Below are 23,517 nucleotides of genomic sequence, written 5' to 3'. Positions count from 1 at the left end.
TTTTATTGTCAACTTTACACAGACCTCTACATGTTTTCACACAAAACACAAAACACAGAAAACAGGCAGTTATAGAATGGCTTTATTACTGCAAGTATCAAAATCTTGTGCAATTTAAACCTGTTTCATACACTCTACAGGCATTATAAGTAGTGCACCTTTTAAAGGTTATACTGGTATAAGTAGTTGAGGATTCAACACAATAATGTATGTAATGCAGAAAGCTAACATATTACTCGTGATCAGTTTGGTCTAAGCCCTCTTGAAAATCCTCTTAGCGTCCACACCTTCATAGTTGTAGCTCTGTTGGCGAAAGATGATATCAGTTAGACAAATCATCATAGCGTCTGCATCTGGCTGGATTATCACGTGGGTTTGCGTATCATCATATGTAAATAGACATATTGACTGTGTATTTAAAATCATATTACAGTATCTTGGAACTCAGAATTACAGAGAGACAGCTGAGAATAAATTTTATCCCAGGTGAATCCAATTTATCCACGTTCTTCAACAGCTTTTCAAGTGTCCAGCAATAAAATTGGGATTTATTGGTGCCATTATTTGGGTAGACATAAAATCATCCTACCTGTATAAGTTCATCTCCTTGCACGATCCTGGTTGTTATCAGTTGCTTTCCGTTGTCCTTCCTGTTGAAAGTCCCTGTCAACACGTCTCCCTCCAGCTTCCACGAACCCTGCAGAGTAAAACATGAAACTCATTCATTATCAAAGTACAAGTGGTTGACCATTTCATTTGCTCAAGCAGTCACAGCCATAGCTGAACTGTTAGTGGCTGAAATCAGCTGGGCACAAGGGGTTACCATAGTGCAAAAAAGTTGGATGTTTTGACGTGTGGATTGTTTTCTTTGTCAACAAATCAATTACTTTACGCGGTTCAAAGGTTCAAAGTCTAAAGGGACTGATATGCCCAGCCCATCTTAGTGTTTACAACTAAATGAATGAATAAAGAAAACAGCCAAGATTTTGATCTTTTTTCTTGTAAAGGTAAGCTTCTCAGTCATTACATGGTGTCCCAGTAGATGCCACTTGTGCTTACCGATAGTTCTGTTCCATCTGCAAGGCTGTAGTCAAAGGTGACTCCCAGGGTGAAGTCTATTTCCACGGTGCGGAAATTGCTGCTCTCCTTGACATGAAAAGAGTCTCCATTCTGTTCGATGGTTATCTTCAGGTTGTCGTGAGCAGCCAGCTTCCTCTTCACCATGTTAATTCCTATCAACAGACACATGGAATATAGAACAATAGAACAATCGGAGGAAGTTGGTCAGGATTTAATCATTTTTCATGCATAGGTGGGTCCTTAGTTTGTGTGTGCAGAGGTTAAGTAGGCAGAAAAGCCAAATCACAAATATGTTAAGGTGGTCATTGTCCCATCAAGTGTTCCCAAGTAAGACCTTAGCCCTAGTATGTGATTCTGTCTCCCATTAAAATGTTTAAATACATTAAAGATTATTGCAATGCACTCATTTTAAATAATCTAAAAAACTAAACATTTGCATGATTATCAGTTTTTAGGCATAACCGAAATTTTATTCAGCAACTGTAATCTGAGACTAAAGAACTAAAACAACAAGACTTACTACCTGTACTTATCATTATATTATATTATTGACCCTTTTTTTTTACACAGAGAGCATATATGGTGATGAGAGACACTGTAATTTTTCTACCAATGCATCTTATTCCACTTTTTTTTTTCCTTTTTTTTTTTAAATCAAAGCTGCATAGTCTTGAATTTGAATGAATTTGAACTTGAATTTCCCTAGGGATAAATAATCTATCTATCTATCTATCTATCTATCTATCTATCTATCTATCTATCTATCTTCAGCATTTTATCAGCAGTTTATATCACTCACCCATTTGTTCCATGAACTTCTCATAGTTGTCATTGCGATCAACTTTCCAGTTGCCGTTGAAGGTCATGGTGGCTGTGAGGGGTGAACTGGACAACTCTGCAGCGAGGAGTGTCTTACTCAAAGTCTGCCGCTCCTTTTAAACCACACACTCCTCTTATCTCGCCATCGGTCTGAATGCTGATGTGGCCGTTTAAAGCTCAGATTTTCTCAAGGCAATGTCCAGACCTGCAGCTGATTGGGCAATGCCATGGTTGTGAACAGAACTGTGCCTGTGTTGGCTAAAAAAAAACCTGCCAACAGAATGGTTGACGTCCTGTTATACCTGTAAGTCTGTTTACTAAGGGTGTTGGTCATAACTTGTCAAAAGTATTTGCTGCAGAACTACAGGATGTGAGCATGCAGCATTCAATGCACAAAAAAATGCAACAACAACACATTTTTTTTAATGTAACTTGAAACACATTCACGTTTTGAATGTATATTTTGGTACCTGAACCTCAAACTGAGGAAAAAATAACTAAAAACAACTGTTGAGGCATATAACACAATGTTTGCACTACTTTAACTTTGATTATCTTTAATGTAATTTTGCTAAACCTCTCAGACAAAATGTTCTTGCAATAGAAGTAATTGCTTTGTGCAAATGCAGAGGTATCCAATCAGGCTTTTGACCTTAATCGTAATAAATGAGACCTTTGATATTTGAAGATAGTATTACATAAACAACCATGAACACAGTACCTGACAGCCAAATTGTGTCCTTAAGATGATCATGATGTCTCTAACAGTGTCTGTGATTAAACAAAGCTTATGCAAACACGAGAAAAGTTTTTTAGTAGGCTATGTTTTATTAGTTTGGTTGTTTTACTATTCTCTGTGTGGTATTTAAGGTCAATTTGGAATAACAGAATGATGTAAAGACTATTAACTGACTACAAACTACTAGCTTGAATGTCAACAACAAAGCAAAAAGCTGCAAAAAATGCACAGAAAACAGTGTTGCTTGAATAATCAAATCAGAGTCTCACTAAGGGTATGATAAAACATGCACAACGTGCCAATTCTCCTTCTTATCAGTTTCATCTCATCATACTATGCAGCACAAGAGACCTTTGCCTGACCGTTACTTCCCCCTCGGAGAATCTGCCTCTTATCACACAGAGACCTTTCTACCAGGACCGCAGTGATGAAATTGACTGTGAGCTTGAGGCTTATTTGATTGAGCTAATCTTTTTCATCATTTCATCCTACAATCTTATCTCCTTGTTGTAGTAACAGATAAAACAGTAGGTGCGAAATAATAACATGGTGTATGAAAGGAAGAATGGTATAGGTCAATGCAGTGAGTCCAAAAAGGTGTTGTGCACTGTGGATCCAACATTTTACAAACTGTCAAGGTTTATGTTTTTAGTATTAATCCAAACATATGGAGTATTGGGCCTCGGAGAAAGTCAGATTTATTAATGGAAGGATAAACTTGGATTGGAAGCCTGAAAGAGTGGTCTTCATGTGGTTGTGGTTAAATCACTTCAAATGTTCCCCATTTGATTTAGGATTACTTTTAATATTTTATTGCTAGCATTTAAGGACTGATTTTAAGTTTTTATTGAGTACTTTTAAGGCTCTTAGTTAAATCTTAGAGTTGATTTTTACTTGCGTGTGCACAAGCTGAGGTCCCTTAGACAAAACCCTTGCAACTTCAACCGTGAAAGACGCCATCCTGAAGAAGAAAAAAACACAGCTCTCAACAAACCTGGATAAATCAAGGAATAACAACCAAATATACAATAGTTTGTGGTCCTGCGATATTGCAGACTTTGCAACTTTTGTATTGGTAAATGGTCTGCATTTTTATAGCGCTTTTCCAGTCTAACGACAGCTCAAAGCGCTGTACAACACATGCCACATTCACCCATTCACACACACATTCATTCACTGATGATGGAGGCTGCCATGCAAGGCGCCAACTGCTCATCAGGAGCAATTTGGGATTCAGTATCTTGCTCAAGGACACTTCGACATGCAACTAGGGGGAGCCGGGATTCGAACTGGTGACCTACTCATCACTAGACGACCCGCTCTACCCACTGAGCCACAGCCGCCCGCCACTGAGCCACAGCCGCCCACTGAGCCACAGCCGCCCTATTTTTGGCCACTACAGGGAAGAAAACATCAAAACAGCCTGACCTGAACATACTGTGCCACTACCACTAAGGCCTTGACATTTTCACTTATCATGGCAAGTGTAATTTATAACAATTATGGCTCAGTTCCACTTGGCCCAATAAATCACCAAGCACCATTGCAGGGAACTGGAATTTGTTTATTGGCCCTAAATGGGCTTCATCCATGAGTAATTGGCAGTTTCCCAGAATGACACAGGGCTAACCATCCATAACGTCACCCATCCAGCAGATGCAGAGCAGCAATAGGTTAGAGTTCATTTGGAGTTTCTTAATAGTCATTGAATAAAATCTCACTGCTCTTTGAGCTCCACCAAGTATTACTGCTTTAAAATATTATTCTTGAGTTAGCTAAATGTAAACATTTAACTAGCTAACTAAGTTGATGTTTAGCTCTTTGGTGATTTGTGGATAGATAACACTGACGGTCACCTTTCTCTTCCAGCTCGTGATTGAGTTAAATACACTGACAATCTCTTACTTTACTTCTCCCTGTCACACTCCTTGTTTTTTAGCTGCTGGACGCTCAAGTTCCGTCTTCATCCACTTGCTAACTTTGCCGCCAGCCATCGGTGCTATTGCTAAGCACCTCCAACGTAATCTATCTGCGCCAAGGATGTTACGGTAGCCGGCGGGCGCCATCTTGGAAAATGTATTTAATTTTTTTAAATATATACTTATATTATAACTTAATTTGTTTACAAAACAGCTTGTATTATTAAAAAAAGACAATCTTAAAGCTTTTTTTACTGAATCTCCAATGTAAAAAAAATATTGGAATGTAAGTTATCGCCACACAATGTTGTATAACTTAGATAGTATATAATCTCACATGCATGATACAAGTCTACCCTACATTTTAAGTAATATGTACAAGAGAACAATCCTGCTTAGTGACAGTAAAAGCAGCAGGTGTGTCAAAAATGTTGTAAAAAATACCCAAGAAACATACTTAGTAAAGTCAGTGTGTTCAAATATTAATTTGGTGCTATTGAAAGTCACCCACAGTACTTGAGTAAAAGTATTAAAATATCTTATATTAAATGTAATTAAAATCAAAAGTCATTTTCTGGCAACGAATGTTCTCAAAAGTACAATTTAAGTAAATTATACATACATAACATGTATCCATACTCCATTATGGGTCCAATAATGATTTGATGATTTGATGCAGCAGAAATCTGCAAAGTAACCAGTAACTAAAATTATCAAAAAAAATGTAGTGAAGTAAAGAGTACAATATTTGCCTCAAAAGTGTAGCTTAAGTATAAAGAAGCAGAAAATGAAAATACAAGTACAGATCATAAAGTACCTCGAAACTGTACAGTGCAATACCTCAGTAAATGCACTTATTTACATTTCATCACTGTCAAAAATACACAGAAAGGTATGGACGTTTGTAATGTGAATAAGTAAGCTTCTGACTGGCCAACAGAGGGTGCTCTTTACAAAATAATCTGCTGTACATGTTGAACTATATAACTGATGTTTACCACCTTCTCAGGTAGGCAAAGACAATACATTATTTTCTTCTACATTTAAATATCAAGTAAACAACACTTCTCTTGACTATTTTATTAGATAGCTCCCAAAAGAAACATTGTTAACATAAAGCAATCATGTCTTAAAAGCACAGAAATGCACTCGTACAGAACAAGAGGCACCTGTTTGTTTCTGACACAGGAAGCTGCATGGAGGACATGATGCAAGATTTAACAATAATGACGTTGGAAAAAATAAAAGTGTGGTACATTTAGTTATGTGAAATGAATCAAACACATACAGCACATAGTTTTGCTTATACAGGCACAAACTGTAGTTGTATCCATAATTTCTTCTTCACTTTTATTTTTTTCCACTGTAAATTCTGTTTTCTAAAGGTCATAGTAACACTTATAATGGAACAAAAAAAAGAATAAATATCAATTAAAATATTGTTAACAATAAATATGCTCTGGTAGATCAGTGAGAACATCTCAACAACATTTAGAAGACATTTAGTAAATAGTATTCTCTCTCAAACATACAAAAAGTGAGTGTGCAATAAGTAGAGGGGTGCAATAAATATATTAAATAGTGTGTAGTTATGACTTTTTCAATAATTCAATGATCGATACATGATGAAAAGGGTTTACTAATGGCTAAACATGTATCATTTGTGCCTTTTAAAAAATGACAAAACTTGTAATACATACATCTGGTGACGCTTGTGTGCTAATAGCTATAATATCTAAATTTATATTTCTTTTGATGGTATTGATGACAGAGGAATGTATTCAGTGTAAAACCTCATACTCTTACAAAAACTCTTACATCCAGTGAGCAAAAAACTGTGATGTAATGTAATGGCACGAACATGATTTCAATCTTAAGTCAAATCTTTTATTTTAAATTTAAATGTTGTCATTATCACCCTAAAAGTGAAAAAGACAATGGTGAAAATATATTTTAATTATGTTAGGTAAAACTAGTTATTTCGACTGGTTAAAACTCAATTCTCACTTTTTTTGGCAAGCGGAGGAACAAATACAGTACATGACAAAATTAGCAGCTAAAAACATAGATGGACAATGTTTTGCTTATCAAAACTTTAGTGATAATATATACAACAACAGTGTGAGAATATTCTGTCCAAAATGTATCAAACTTTAATGTACGATCGCACTTCTACGATTCATGAAACACTTCACTATTGTGTCTATGCTACAAAAATATAGTGAGGTCATGATAGATTGTGGTCAGGAAGAAACAAGCAGGGAGAGAATTCAAATTAACGTTATATTAAAAATATCATCCTGTCTATGGTTGGATATTTTCTCATCCCTGCTCATCTGTGTAATCATAAAGACATTTTGACTGTAGACAGTGTCGTACTGAAGCCTCGAGATGTCACTCATTGTGTATTATTGTTGAATCTCGATTGTTAAGCTTTAACTATGGTGGACTCTGAGTCGGTGGGGTTCCTGGACAGAAACCACACCTTCATCGGTTCCTTCTTTCCCTTCATGGTGATGGGGCCCCGGTACTCCAGATGAAACTGAGGGTCGGCATTCTCAGCGGACTGCAAACACCTGGAATACAATGGGGGTAACTTATTCTCACTAACATCAAAACAACACGTCTCCCGGTTTATGCTTAAAATGGATTCCAAATTGTCCTTCATGTCTAATACTGGCATCTCCTTAACCAATCACAAATCCCTTTTTAATTTGTTTATACAAGTTAGAAAGCTGCTTTTTCTACATTTCTCTACGGCCTGTGATCAAATCTAAAAAGGTGACAATATGTCACTCATATAAAATAAAGAGGTATATTACACTGATCAAATCAAAGCAAGGTGGGGCAGCTTTTACTTTCCATGCTTCCCAGCTGTAGAAAAGATTCCTGATCCATCAAAGTCAGCTTATACTGTCAGCTCATTATGGTCGCACATGCACCAAAAAAATCTGACATGTGTGCCTGAATGTTTTTCATTGGTCACACAGGGGCGACTGATATTCAGCAGGTCAGAAATATGCATATATTTTTTTAAATAAACAACACAACAAAAACAAAACAAATCCTGAAATATTTCCACAAGCACTACAAGTATAACCAGTATCCCAGTAAGTTTTTAGTTTGTAAAGTACTTTAAACATCTGCACTTTGTAGATTTTGCTCTTTACAACGGAGTTATTCACAATTACTCGTCAGGTGTTTTGTGATTTATATAAAGAAAAACACTAACTGCATCGTCTTCCTGTTTATAACCATTTACAAGTGTTAAGAAATGAAGTAAGAAAATGTACTTAAATGTGATATTATTGGCTGTGCCTAAATTATGTGCTGCGATGTGCACCAGTGAAGAAATTTAGTCTGGAGCTCTGGGAATGCTATTTATTTCTTTATCTTTAACTATTTACTTGCTTGTTTTGGTTGTTTATTTTTTTTCCAAGACCATTTTAACAACTCTGATCATTTTTGGGATTTGGTGGCCCCTCTGGACAAAAGTGGTAGTGTTTCAACTTTCAAATCCACAAAATATAATGTAAAAAATAAAATTATCTGAGGAAATATCTCCTCCTGCTTTAACTGATTAACATACTACTCACTGACACTTTGCCTAGGAAAATTTTAACACAGGCTCTTCCAGTCTACACGGCGACCTGGTAGCAGGCATTAAGAAAACTCAATAGAAATAGTTAATCTTCTTTCTGATGGTCTAATTTACTTATGTAAGTAATTTAAAAGGCATCAGTAGTAAATTGAGACCTTTTTTAAAACAATTTGAAATGCCTTGTGTCTGAATGGTGTTCTATAAATACATTTGCTTTGCCTTCTACTTACCGGTAAGTATATTCTGAGACATTTATTTTCCCCTTTTCGCCTGTCGTCTCTGTACGACTTGTGAGGTTGACCGTATTTCCAAAAAGGCAATATCTGGGCATCCTCTGTCCAATCACCCCAGTCACCACTTCCCCTGTGTGGATCCCAATAGTAATCTGGAGAGAAAAGAGAATGAAAAAACAGACTCTTCATACATGTCAGTTATAATTTGACCAAAGTTAATAAACATGGCAAAGATATCGCTATTTCTTGTCAAATACTGGCAAAACCAAGTTTGAATATTTAACGTAAGCTATCAATAGCACCAATCATTAGTTATCCGCTGCAAACTGATTCCAGCACCAAGATGCACCGGATTTATTCTACTTCAAAAATACTATACTAACAAGAAATGCACAGCTGAGCGTGAGAAAAACTGTCCTAGCATTTAAATAAACCCATGTAGATATAACATTTTATGTCTCAATAAATGATTTGTGCTCCACTGACAGCAAGAACTAACCAGCTGAATGCTTCTCTTAGTCTGTTGGAACACATTTTTAAAGCTATCGACTGAAAAGGTGCAACAGATGGTGGGTGGATATGAGATTAAGTTAGCCAGAAAGCGCTCCACGCACAAAATTAGATTTCCTTTATTTTCCTTTTTTTTGATTTGCAATAAATCAGCGATTCCAAAAGTAGCTCCAGGCAATCTATAGACTAATATTTACACTTGAACTTGCAGGCACTTCAGTGCTTGTTGTGTTCAGAGCCTGAACACGCTGTGAGTGTCTGGAACAAATGAGAATCTATTTTTAGACACAGAATTGTGAGATGATTTGAGTCTGTTTCTGCTGCTGAAACGGAGTCCTCTTCAGCCAGTGCCATGTCCAAAAATAAACAGCGTTTCGTTAAACAGACATCATTCTCCAAAGTTAAGTCTCAACAGTCATCGATACAATAACAATCTCCAGCAGTCAGTTAAACAAAAGTCTGCTGTTTTTTATCTAACTTTTCACTGCTCATTACCTCAGCCTGGAAATATGTCCAGATGCACAGATTATTATAAAATCAGCAAAACATTCTTGAAGGTAAATGTTGGTCATATTAAGCTGAATGACAGTGTCAGTGGGGATGCAGCAATTAATATATATCACCTCTAACTTGGTTTGAAATGTTACGGTCCTTCCGTCACACTTTTTAAAAGGCAACATTATTGTAAATTACTTTTCACAGAAGGGTTTGGCTTTAATTCCAATGTAAACGACTACACAGAAGGAGGAGGATCATTGCAACCTTAATAAATAAACACACACAGAAATAAACACATGAATAAAGAACTTGTGCTTTGACCTGACATTTCTGTTTATATTTGACATTTTTGTTTATTATTTTGAATTGTATTATTTGGCCACTGTATTAGTTTTGTTTTTCGAAAGGCAGCAACTATTAAAAGAAAAAAACTACCAAGAAAGTCTGTGGGGACAAAATACAAATACTTAAAAATGAGAATAATAGAATAAAAATGCTGATTTGATTTTATACATCTGTAGTTTAGCATCTATGATCTTTGCAACCCTATTTGTCAGCTGCACAAGTACTCTGAATTTTCAAAGCAATATCAGAAAACTTACAGAACTCCAAAATGCCTAAATTGTCTGTGCCATAATAACATTCCAAAAACCTGTACTCAGGCCTCCTCGGGAGGTCATCTGAACACTTTGCCCTTAGTCACTGCATTTTAGCTGTGAACCAAAACCATTAACGTTAGCAAAACTGACACATTAAGATGCATGATTAAATGAGAATAAATGCAGAATCCACAGCCATCTTGTTCAGGCGAAAAATACCAATAATCCAATGAAGAGGGATCTGAGCTCCAGAGGACACAAAGTTCAAACAGAAAGAGGACTGAGGACCGATCTGAACTGAAGTGGATACAAAAGGGAACTGAGTACACTTTCAAATGAACCATGTGAACACAAAAGGAACTGGGTCCCTTTTCTATCCAAAAAAAGACAGGGTTTGTTTCATTGCAAAAAGACTTTATGTGAAAACAGCCTTAAACTGGGGCAGACTGCAGACAGCCATGTGGTACCTCTATAATAAGCTACACCTGGATGAGAGTGCACAATCAAACCAAAAGTTCTGCGGGAACATTAGCAACTTCTTTGAACCTGAAGCGTAAACATACTTTGATTGACTGAATTATTTCAAGTGGGCAGAAGTACTGTGTCTCCATCTTGTCTCCATCGCTCAGCATGATAACTGTGCTCTCCATGCAGCTATTCTCATTAGTGTGACATGTAAGAGTGGTCAACATTAAATTTGGGATGTATTTTGCAGAAATGATAAAGAAATTTAATATGCTATATATTAAAACAAATTGTATCTGTACTTAGCAGGTGTTTACTGTAATACTCAAATATTTATCCATAAAATACAGGAAACTTCACTGAAATCTTCTCACACCTGTACTGGTTCATCATCCACTTTGACTTGGCCAGCAATCTCCAGCATGTCCAGAGCGAGATGGCAGATTGACTTGGCGTGGTGTGTGCAGGGCTCTGGCAGGCCGCTCACAGTCATGTACTTATCGCCCACTGTTTCCACCTGTATAAAGAAAAGCATTTTGTCATTCTTTACATGAATTATATCACAACTATTTTCTTTGCTTTACTTTTGGTTCTCGTAAAATCATCTGCTCCCACTGTGCTACAAAGGGATTTTTGCACACAGTGCAGCTAGAAATAAACTGAAACACCCTGAAATAAACACTTAAACACTTACATCAGCTATAAGATATTCAGGGCCTCTTTGAGCAATGCTAAAACCCTAGGACCACCAAGCCATTCAGCTTGTAGAGTAAATATTACTTCTTTTGGTGACCCAGTGCCTGAGGCCAATCCCCTGGAAGTGCCGAGGTCTGTTTGACTTCTTAAAGTGCATTCTTGTCTGAAAGCCTGGAGTGTAAATCTGTTGCACGAGGCCTATAAAGTGGTGCAGAGCCTCTGTAAAACTACACTGTGTTTAGAAGATAGTACTACCCTTCTTATGGTAAAAAACTCAAGTCAATTGATATAAATACTCTCTTACTGATTTGTATGTGCATAACTGCGCAACATTTTTTGCTGAGAGAGTCGTGTGCCTCACTCAAAGAACAGAAGAGAACAGTTAAAAGTTCTCAAATTTAGATCATGGACTCACTTTCTATCAGCATCACTTTGCTGCACTCATTCTTCTCTTTTTATTCCTTTACTGAGAAAAATTTACACAAATGTATGATACACTGTCATGGAAAAATTTGTGCTTCCAACCTTGTATACATAAGGGTTATTCCGAGAGTCTGTCAAGATGTCAAAACGTGTGTAAACATCATTGAGCAGGTTGACTATCTTGATGGCTCCCTCGGCCGAGGCGTGCTTGCTGCAGAAGACATTGAATCCAACAATGCCACTGAAGAGGATGGTCAAGTTGTCGTAGCGTTTAGCCGGGACGGGCCGTTTGTGTCGCAGCTCGTTGGCAACAGATGGCGGCAGAACGGAATAGAGCAATCTGAAAGAAAGAAGAGGAATGGACATTTTGAGCGAAGGCACAGTTAGGGTGCACTCGAGCGGCAGAGTAATGGGCCGGCGTTGCCAGACTGAAGTCCATCCTTCGGATCAGCGTTTTATTTGCTCACCCACCACCTTTTTGGTCATTTCGATTTGCAAGCCAGTCTCAGATGGGAGGGTGGTGTTTCTATGGTAACTGGTTAGATCATGGCTGTCTGTTCATAGCAAAATACTTTCCATGATGCATCATAACTTGAGTACACATGATACATACAGAAGAGATAATGGTCACCACACAAAACACTATACATGTAGATAGAGTATTTATCTGTAATTATCTTTAACAATCCTCACACATGGGGTACAGTGTTTTTCTCTTAGTAAGGAGCGCACATAAACAGCAGCAAAAAATACGTAAATGTATGTTGATGTCTAGCTCTTTGAAGGCTATGACAGTGAAGCAGCAGTTTTCTTAAATATTTAGATAGGAGCCGTGAATTCTAATCAATGTTCAGAGCTCAAGGCATTCTGGTACCGGAGAATGGTGAGAATAATAATGAAGCGATCCACCAGTAGAGTGGAAGTCTTTTCCTCTGAGAATATAGGGCCGCTACAGAAGTCTTAATAAAGACCATGCTCCACCTCTGTGCTCCCCTCCAGCTGTCGCACACTGCTGTGCTAAATTACTATGACAGGCCCTTTTCTGAAAGCTGGTGTCTTCACCACATCAGAGACAGAGGAGTAGCTTAGGCAAGTAGCAACTTGAGGCTAACAACAGATTTTGACCTTTGGTGGTCCTGTAACGTAGCCTCACAACAACTGTAGAGGACTGAGACCTGTCAGTGTCTTCAGTGTTTCGTGTCTCAATTCCATCCTTAAATGGGAATATCTAAAGAGACATCTCTTTTATCTCACTGAAAGATCAACTAATAAAAAATTTGCGACCTATTTTTCCAATAAAGCAAAATAAAACAAAGATAAAAGTAGAATTGTGATACATTTATTGTAGTTTGACCCACAACCTATAATGACATGGCTGTGGTATATGATTACACATATTTACAACTGTAATTCACAATATTTCTCGATCCTTTACTCAAGGGAATATATTATATTATGTATGTATATTATGTATATATGTATATTCAAATATGTACTTCTGCAAAAATATAAGGCATTCCTGGGGTCTAAAAACAGCAAGCAAAAAGCTTACTGCCAATGGAAAACAACAAGAAAGGACACCTCTTAGCACAAAAACTGCATTCTGTCTGATCAGGCCCTTAAATTATATTTGCAGATCTTGCATTGCTGAGGTAAGATCATATGATTATCTTACATTTCTTGAGAATGTGCACAAAACATTGATGTGTGGTCACAATTCTTCTACTGTTATTGTCACAAGATAAGTAACGAGTTTGGAACTAATTAAAGCTGAAAATACAGCTTGCACCGGATTTTATTTTTATTAAGCATAGTAGAAAAACCTAGGAAACAAAAACAGTCCAACCTGTCTGTCTTTTTCTTCTCATCCTCTAGGGCCCTCAGCGTGTGCTGCAGCCGATCTGTCAAGATTTCCAGCTCCTGGGTCAGCTTGTACTCCTCACGAAACTGCTCACCCAGCAGCACCAGGTCACGAGTGGCATCGTGTAGTGGGATGTCACTCAGGTATAGCCCTCGCCGTGTGAGATCATCCAGGTTCATAACACTAAAAAAACAGATAGGGGAGAAAACAATGAAATACTCATTGATTACTGTTTGTGTTACAGTGTTATTTTCCCAGCGAAATTGCTGAAAATGTTTGTTTCTGTGGGTAGATGGGAAACTGCAGACTTTTTCCTTTTGGTCCTTCTCACATCAGGAATAAGCTTAAATTAAACAGAATAAGCAGCAGCAATGAGATCACCATTGTTCTTTCAGGGTTGAGTCTGTCTCCACAGCTCAGGACAACATCTCTTGAACCCTGCTCCCCTGCATCCAATATTTCACACTGCTTATAAAAGGGCCTCAGAGGCTAATGGAGGTCACAGCAGCAGAACCAGTGTAATTACCAGCTCACAGGTGTCTTTGCTTCTCTGTGTTTTTTTCTTTCTGTAAGCATGTGTCTATACATTTTTATTCTGAACGCATAAAGCAAAATACATCTAAGCGGACCTGTTCACTGATTATCTGACCATGTAATTGCATGAAATACATAATCCTATTGCCCTTTTGAACAAATGTAACTCTTTCCTCCATTTTATCTTCATTTACATTCTTTTATCTGCTGCCATTGCAGCAGCATTTATATGGACAGAATATTGTGATTAGTAAAAAATATAGCATAAAGGATTAATCCGGCAGTATTTTAAATTATTTCTTATTGTCACAAAGTTGTTACCATGGTTACAGCTTGCCTGTTTACCCTAATTATAGAATTATAGATATGTCAAGTGTAAATGCCCGTGCCATGAAAAGGCATTGTTTTATGCATAAAAAAAATAATAATAATATATATATATATATATATATATATATATATATATATATATATATATATATATATATATATATATATATATATATATAGTTCAGCCCTATATATACCGGTATGTGTATATATATATATATATATATATATATATATATATATATATACATACTGGTATATATAGGGCTGAACTAAGGTTTTTAAGTTTATAAACAATTAATCTGCTGATTATTTTAATGATTAATTGATTCATCCTTTAGTCTATAAGATTGCAGTTTCCCAGAGCCCTGGGTGACATCTTCAACTCATCTCTTTTTTAACCAATCAGTCTTTGTTTACTATCGTAAATTACATGGTCCCTTATTTTCTTGTGTTTGAGTGACTTTATTATTATTTTGAAACAATTAAAGAATGTGTTTGTGTTTTGTTTTTTCAGTGCCAAGGCTTCATGAATATTATTAATGTAGTTGTACAGAAGAAAATATAAACACTGTTGCAAACTGAAACAATGTCACTTAAAATTATTATTTATATATAAATATATATATCTATATAAAATGTGTTTTTCCTCTATGCACAGAATCCAGAAAAATGCCAGAAATTGGTGTGTTTACGTTCAGTAAAAAAAAAAAAAAGAGAATCTGCGTTTTGGTGTTTATTAAATTCCGTCTGAGCTTCCGTCAGGACAGACTGCACTGCAGGATTACCTGGGTGAGCAAAGAAAAAGGATGTTCTCTGCCTCGGGCAAGTAAATCATCTGTCCTTTCAATCTCAGACAGCTGATCTCCACCCCAGTCAGCTCGTCCTCGTTCTCCACAGTCTCCACATTCAGCAGGCCCTCCTGTCAGGATTACATCACATTTATGAATATTTCATTATATGTTCCTCTCCAAATCTGCTTCAAAACTGGGCACCAGTTCAGCTCACACTTATTTTTAAGGCTGTGTTTTTCATGTGCCTATAGTGTTACATGCATCATCCACAATTGGAGACAATAAGTTCAGTTTTCATGGATATTCAAGGAACTGCAGCTATTATTTCAACACCTCAGCATTTACTGTGTCATGAGTACACACAAAAATGCAAATTTACCTGTTTCCTATTCTTACGACGTACTCCTCCCTTCCTAAGTTTCCATTTGATTTCTCATTTCTTAATACTCTAAAATATGTCTTTACCTTCCCACTCTGTCCTCTGTCCATTTCTCAATTCTCCCAGAACTATAATAAGTAAAGCTCTTTTTTTCAGGACATTAAGACCCTTGCACTCTTTGCTCCATGCATAAACTGCAGTATTAAAAGCTGCATATCATTTATTTATTTTTTTAAATGATTAATTATTTACATGCTCTATGATCCCTGTATGTAAACAATTGTATCCTTACTAACAGCCTTAATGAAATACAGAGAGTCAAAATGTTAGGTAGCTGCTAAAAATATCTTTGTTCTCATAAATATTATATTATCATCCAATCATTATTATATATTATATAATATGTATAGGACTATAAACCTCCAGGAAAGGTATGCTAATATCTAAAAAGTACTGATGTGAACAGCAATGTAACAAAAACTCAATCTACCTTGCTGCGCAGAACGAAGACAGTGTTGATGTGGGAGAGGATGCCATGAAAACTGAAGTCAATGTGAGGACGGACCAGAGAAAAAACTGAAGGCAGGATGCAGGTGCCAGGCTGGAGCTGGGGAATAAAATATATACAATTCAGTTACATGACATTAGGAATTATTGCCATATGTATGTACTAAATTACTGCTGTCATGTACTGGGTTACTAAAACATAATACAGTGCTGACTTTGCTGCATGAAATCAGACTTTTGTATCCAAAATGCACACCTGAGGCAAGACTCGATAAATGGCGTTCCCACACTGTGTGAGCATCAGGTCTTTGTCAAACATGAGGTGGAATGGGAACGCCTTGCAAAACGTGTAGGGGCTAATCCGAGTCTCCTGTGTGCCATTTTCCTCGAAGCCATCCAGGTCCTCATAGAACGCCTCCTCCTCTGAGTCCTTCTCCTCGATCAGAAACTTGATGTGGTCGCACTCTTCGCTTTTGGGTTGGATCATCTGCATCACATTAAGTTAAACAACTGACGTAATTAAGTTGAAATTAAGTTAAAAATGCTTGTATTGTGTCACCGGCTTACAGTAATACAATGTTTTTGATTAAACATTTCACCCATGCATCCATGTCATTAAGATAAACCAATTCATAATATTCCTGACCTCAAGTCTAATAATATAGAATTAAAACAGTGATAAATGACATTCAGTGGGTTTGTGGGCATAAGGCACGCTGACGTCGAGCTGCTGTCTCTGCACCCTGTTGCCACAGCAACAGAGGCTAATATATCCAGAAATTGGGTGTCACATTTGGAGCGTCTGCCATTTACTGTTCTTTCATTACACAGACAATTTCTGAAAAAAATTATCCTGTCTGTACAATATGATTAGGTTCAGGAGAAAATGTCGCTCGCTTACGAAACAAAGAATAAACTCCAGCCAAAGCGCAGGGGACATCTACAGGCCGTGATTTGTGGGCTGCACATTAACATACAAATAAAAATACCAATGGCAGTTCATGATATCGAGTTATTCATACTGGTTTAAACAAAATCTGATTAGCGGGGTGGAGTGAATGAGCCAAGGCAAAAAATGTGTATCTGTGATAAACAAATTAAATTCATCGACAGTTTGACAAAGTTAAAATAAAACTGTGGAAGAAAAAAAAACTCCTTGAAAGACTCCCAAGCTTGGGACTCTATAACTTAGATCTAAAAATATCCTCTGACTCACAGACATTAGCCAAAAACTCAGCGCTCAACTGCAGTTGTCACAGCGCAGCACTGCTCCTGTCTGGTTATTTTGGAAATTTCTGTTGTTTAATCTTCACATTATAACCTCTTCAATTATATTCTCAGACACGAGCGCACACATTTCAAGTCAAAACATTACAGGGACTAAAAGGCTTCATGGAATGTTGAATAGAATAAATTAGAGAGAAATGGGGGAAAACTGTGAAGTCATCTTCATTCATCATGAGCAGCAGAGCGGGCCATTAGAGCTACGGATTCAGTGTGCATGAAGATGGAACAAAACAGCAGAGCAGACCTTCATCTCTATCTCTGTGCCGTGGATTTGTTGAGCGACGGTTTTAATGATGCCAATCACAATGTCTTGCAGGCCTTCTCTCTCTGAGTAGTAGTGAAGAATCAGATTGTTCCCCTTCTCAGCATCTGTGCAGCGGAATGAGGGAGCCCTCATCCCGGGATAGATGGTACCGAGGTGGTCATGTAGAGCATCCAGATTCTGAAAAGTTAAATATGCTACATTCAATCACTGTAAAGTTACTTAAATCTGGCTGAGGGTATAATTAATTGGATGACGAAGCTGTACATTTTATATGAGACCTTAAAGAAGCCTTTCAGCTCTTTCAAACTGAAGAAGTAAAGGCTAAGATATCCAGACTTTCAGTCCTGAGTATCTACAAATGCTGCAACCTACACTTCCCATAATGCAACTAAAAAAACATATTTCATTTCATCCATTTTAAATACACAATATGTACTATTTCTAACGAGTACAAGTGAACAGAATGGGAAGAAATGACAGTTTTGACATTAATATGATTGTGTGTTGTGTTGCAAAAGTTGGTATGCTAACCAGCTAGCCCCTAGCTTCCAAAGCTCCTGTGCTAGCATTGTAATCACCAACACTACCCCGGTTCCCCAAAGCCAAGTCTGGACTGCTAGCTGCACAGCTGACTGAGCAAACTAGCTAATGGGAGTTATAGTTAGTAGCAGTTAGCTGGTAATGTGATGCCCACTTGTTTGTTCTGCGTATGAATCCCACAGGTGGGCCAGTTCTTACTTACTGCACCTTTAAATAACACACTGGGCCAGCATTACACTGTTGTTTTATTCAGGATAAAAAAACAAAGGCAGCTTTACGAACGGTCTTAATTGTGGCAGTGCTGCACAATTTTGTGTAAAAAGGACCTTTCTGAGAATTTACACAACTAACCCTAACTCACATTATACAACTATTTCACTGACTGAGCAGTGCTCCTTGAAATGGGTAAACTGATGTTCATAAAACAAGATGAGATAATCCTTTACTGATTCATGTAAAATCTGTGGAGTATCCCTTTAAACATATTCAACATTCATTGTTTTGTTCGTTTTACCATCAAGCTTTCTTCCATTCAAAGAGGTGAGACAGCCTACCTGCAGGAACTCCCGAACATTCGATCCTAACACTCGCAAGATAGTGTCATATCCCGACTCTTGGCAAAACTCAAAAAACATCTTCCCAAACAACTGTAAGATTTCTCCTGCATCAATCTCTGAAATACAGGAAGGGTCACATCAGTGACACACATTCTTATAATGTTCTAAAGATACACCTTTTTTTAACATCATAAAAAACATATAGAACAGTTTTTATTTTAACATTTTAAAGAAAATCACTTACTGAGAACTTTACTTGCAGCAGCAACAAGATCATATGTTTTGCCATCTTCATATATGATTCTAACCAGGAACTGACCCTCAATATCAAGCTGAGCCTCCCTCCTGAAAACAAAGTGAAGTCATCACTCATGAGCTACAGCAAATGTCTAAGGCAGAAGTAAACAGTCATTGTAGGCAATGTGTTCAGGCATTCAATGGCTTTGCCTTCTTGGAATTGCTTTTCCAATGTTGCTTAAATCACAAGGCAACTTCTGTTCACAGGAATAATCCAATAACAACTGTTAGGACTCATTTGTGCCCAGTAAGTGTAAGCCATGTTGATTTATATTACAGTAACATAAAAATGTTGCTGTAAAGTGGATATATGGTTTTAAACAAGTACAGACAACCAGGTTCAGTTTTACTGCAGGTTCTCTGACAAAAAAAACACAGCTCACACTGAGCTTTGCTATTTATACATTTGACAATCCATTTTACACAAAATTGTCAGAAAACATAATGAGTTTCTGATTACAACTGTTTAACTAAGAAAACAGAAATGATTTACAAGCCTGATCAGAAACCCCCAATTTATCGGAATGTGTAACAGCTGAAACAACATACCAAACTTTAAAAGCATTTCTAAAGAAAATGAAAGTTCTTTTTTTTTTTTTTTGAAAAAAACATGATAAATTGTGCAATAAATAACAATGAGGTACATTTGCAGAGATGATGCTGGGAGCTCCAGTTTTTTTCATCACTTTGAGAACATTTACACAAGCCAGCTGCTGCTGAGGTTTTTTCTAATGCTTCTTTTTTTAGGCTGGGTCAAGTCTAGGGCAGCTAAGACTACACATGAAAAATAAATGAAGATTGAGCCAAACATTTCAACATGCCAAAAAAATGACATGTTAATACTATGGTGGTGGACAGGGAATTGCATTCACCATGGGTGTTTGTTGGAATGGGATATATGTAGAACATTCTACCTCTATATCATACAAAAACTACATAGGTTTGCAGGACCAGTCAGTGGTGGAATGTAACGTGATTGTACTTTTTTGAGGAAGGGCTGTAGCTGAGGTCATGTCCCACAAATAACAAATAAATAAAGGATTCTTTCATTTTCCCACCAGAATTGTCTTTCTTGCAGTCTGCAGAGTTCCTGTCCAGTGAAAAGAAACATGTCTCCATTTTTCTGAAAAATCTATGGATGAAGCTTTACTAAATGGGTTGATAGAAATGTACTACCTACTATACCTGAATAAACCAATTATCAACCCACAATTTAACTTAATATATCTGAAAATGCACTGCAACAAAGCTGAAATAGGGCCGTCTCGTTGTTTTGAAGAGTCATGTTGGGAAATATAAGTTAAAAAATCAAAGTTAGTAAAACTTTGACAGTTAATTGAATAAAAAAATATATCAAATATCCTAAGAAAATATCCATGAAAAATAAATATGAGATTTTATTTTAGATGTCTGGTGATTTTTTTTCTGATTGTGAAGGAGGCTTGGACTCATGACCTCAGTGTTTTGTAAAACCCAGGTTACGGCCCTGTTTTGAGGTGCTTGTACTTTACTCAAGTGCTTCTATTTATTTTGTACTTTCTGCTGCACATTTTTGAGGGAACATTTGTATGTTTTACCCAACTACATTTATTTGACAGCTGGAAATAGTTATTACATTGCAGACATTTTCTACATAAAAAAAAAAAAATACCATTTTATAAAATCTGATCTGAATGAAATAAGTAATAGTAGTAGTAGTAGTAATTACAATTAAACCATAATAAGATACTTATAAGTATTAGTTTTAATCACTTATGACCAACACTGGATAATCAGTTTGCCAATATTATCAGCTGATATTGCCCTATCACAAATAAATCTGTATCTGATATTTGCCAATAATTCACTTTTTTTAACTGTGCAAATTTTTAATTATGCCATAAAAAATGCTTTTGTTAGTTTATAAGTATTACACTTCCAGTGAAGTTAATTATTTCAGTGCACTGATTTTGGACAATACAGTTCATTGTGAAACAGTGAAATATCCTGCCTCTGTTGCATATGTATCTTTGTCACAAGTTGTTGATATACAAATGTATTGGATCATGGCAAAAAAAAACCAAACATCTATTTATGGATATCAGCCAACATGTCAATATCGGAATAGTTGAACACCCTTATAGCGGTGTCAGCATCAGCCCCAAAAATTCTGTATATATTCTGATAATGTCCCTCTACATGAAAACAAACGGGTCTGTCCCACAGGTGTATTTATTCGTGCTGTTTATCATTTTATGTTGCTAGATGTCATTCGTATACATGTACAGAGATAAGAGATAGAAATGTAAATTATGATATATCTGGACATCTGGACACTGTGCACAGTGTGCACAGTGTCCTTGTTTCAAACAAACTACAATTAAGTACATTGTGGTGGTAATACCATCATATATTTACTTAATTAAAGGTGCACTATGTAGTTTTGGGGAATACATTTTTATCAGAGGAGAATCATCTTCTCTGACTGATTCTTTATAACAAATCAAACAAACAAAAAAACAAAAGGACAAAACAGCTTGTTTATTCAGTTTGGGAGGAAAAAAAATTGTGATTGTAAATATAAAAATTCTGTCTTTGTATTTCTTCTCGAAAACTACACAATGTCCCTTTAAGAGCTCTGAATACATCTGTCACCAATCCAGCATTAAACAAATGTTTTTTGCCTTCATGTTTCAGCCAATTACTGGACATTTTGATCAAGAGTGGAGCTGCTGTGAGGCATACTTTTAAATGTGATGCATTTCTCTTAACTTAATCTCACTTTCAGTGTGAGCCTACAGAAGATGGAGGTTAATAATTACAGTAAAAGCAAATGTCTAACCCCACTGGACACACACTGACAGTGTGTGAGCTCCACTACAGTAGTAGAGGTGTCCCTGAGGTCTGGTTGGTCACACAGTGTAACCCAATGACACCAACAATAGTAAACAAATGATCCAGAAAACTCACTTGATGTCTTCCCACACTTCCGGGCCGTAATTTCTGAGAACGAGGAGCTCCAAGGCGTGATTCACAAACCCATACTGCAAATGTATGGACAAACACGAGCAACGTCAACATTATCACACACAAACTGACAGTTTTACTGAAACATACCCGGTGCCTAGCTACATATATGCGTGTTATACGACATGGCATATGCCCACAATACATTTAATATTCTGTTCACCTGTTAGTTCACAATAAACACAGATTATTGTATAACGGCTGCGTTACATCGCGGTCTCGTACCAGGAAAAGTCAAACACAAATGCGCCATGTCGCGTCACAAACAGACAATTTCACCAGCATTAAACATTCACACAAAATCCTCGTGTACGTACCATGATGGCAGCTGCTTCTATTTTTCCTTATTTTAAAGAAAAACCCCGTTTAATGACACAACATTCATCGTTTGGTACAGATGCTGAGTGTATCTGCGTCCATTCCTCCCCCGTTTCTCCTCAGCGGCTGAAGGACAGCCAGTCTGTCCAATAGCAGAGCAGAGAGGGAATTACGTAAGCCGTCCCTGACTAATCAGAGCGCAGCTGCGTTGTACAGTCGTTGCTGGTGAAGCTGAAGTCGCCGCAGGAGAGAAGGTGAATTTTCTGCCATTTGTCATCATGTTTTACGCCCCGAACTTTACAACTGATATCTTCTACTTACTGTAACACATACATGAATTTAATTAGCAAATAACTGCAAAAGCATAAGAAAATATTTTCCCATCAGTATTGTGGTGGTGCAATAAAAGCACCATAACCGGTGTTGTAAGAAGAAAGGACTAGGAAGTCAACCTTGAGTAAAAGTAAAGATAAAAGTAAAAGTAAAACATTACTAAGAAGTGAGTCACCCCCATAAATAATAACTGTTTAAAGTTTAGAGTACTGATATTAAAAGCAATCAAGTAAGCATTAAAAATGATATTCTGGCAATAAATGTATCAAAAGTACAAGTGAAAGTAAAATATACACATATAAATATACCTGTACATGTATATACTGTATACTGGTAGACCGATTTTCAGCCTGGCCAGCAATCAGCAATCTTTATCTATTTATTCACTGGCTGATAAGAATAAATTAATCTAAAAATGCACTAATATGGCTCATGTAATGCAGCATGTAATCTGCAAAGTAGCTAGAAAGTAAAGAGTATATGGGTGAAAGTAAAAGAATAGTAGGAAATACAAGTACCAAACATTTTTACTCAAGTACAGTACTTCCGTAAATGTACTTAGTTCCATTTCATCATGCCAATAACATACTGTAAAACTACTTTTTAAAAGTAAGACTTCTGCGTTCAATTTTTTTAATTAAATATGTATATAAAAAAAACATAAGTATTGTTGGTGAAATGTAGTATTCAGTATCCATTAGGTGTATACATAAAGACTTTATATGTACAATAAATAGGCCCATTTATTATTGCATTGCTGTTAGCTATGCTTAAACATGTAAGTAACAATTTAATGATTTGGCAGGTCAAAAGCTAGCTTTGTATTCCTTATTGGCTGTTTAATCACTAATAATACATCAGGGCCTTAATAAACTGAACATACGTTTTTTATGTAAAAACTTAATCTCCAAAGTAACTAGTAACTAT

The 23,517-nt window shown here is 36.7% G+C and overlaps 2 protein-coding genes across 2 annotated transcripts; both read right to left on the bottom strand.

The window, feature by feature from the left end:
* Positions 1 to 64: 64 nt before the first annotated feature.
* fabp2 (fatty acid binding protein 2, intestinal) lies at positions 65 to 2,076 on the bottom strand. Its single transcript, XM_030424425.1, has 4 exons — positions 1,880 to 2,076; positions 1,060 to 1,232; positions 590 to 697; positions 65 to 303 (listed from the first exon to the last, which is right to left on the bottom strand). Exons 1-4 carry the CDS (start codon positions 1,944 to 1,946, stop codon positions 253 to 255), a joined length of 399 nt encoding a protein of 132 aa, XP_030280285.1. The 5' UTR covers positions 1,947 to 2,076; the 3' UTR covers positions 65 to 252.
* A 3,546-nt stretch (positions 2,077 to 5,622) lies between these two features.
* On the bottom strand, positions 5,623 to 22,409 carry gucy1b1 (guanylate cyclase 1 soluble subunit beta 1). Its single transcript, XM_030424322.1, has 13 exons — positions 22,257 to 22,409; positions 21,883 to 21,956; positions 18,881 to 18,981; positions 18,634 to 18,752; positions 17,519 to 17,716; positions 16,244 to 16,474; positions 15,971 to 16,087; positions 15,096 to 15,229; positions 13,429 to 13,626; positions 11,685 to 11,922; positions 10,840 to 10,980; positions 8,389 to 8,543; positions 5,623 to 7,133 (listed from the first exon to the last, which is right to left on the bottom strand). Exons 1-13 carry the CDS (start codon positions 22,257 to 22,259, stop codon positions 6,986 to 6,988), a joined length of 1,857 nt encoding a protein of 618 aa, XP_030280182.1. The 5' UTR covers positions 22,260 to 22,409; the 3' UTR covers positions 5,623 to 6,985.
* Between the last annotated feature and the right edge of the window lie 1,108 nt (positions 22,410 to 23,517).

Source organism: Sparus aurata, chromosome 1, assembly GCF_900880675.1.
Source record: "Sparus aurata chromosome 1, fSpaAur1.1, whole genome shotgun sequence".
NCBI lineage: Eukaryota > Metazoa > Chordata > Actinopteri > Spariformes > Sparidae > Sparus > Sparus aurata.
This window is presented reverse-complemented; position numbering and strand designations above follow the sequence as displayed.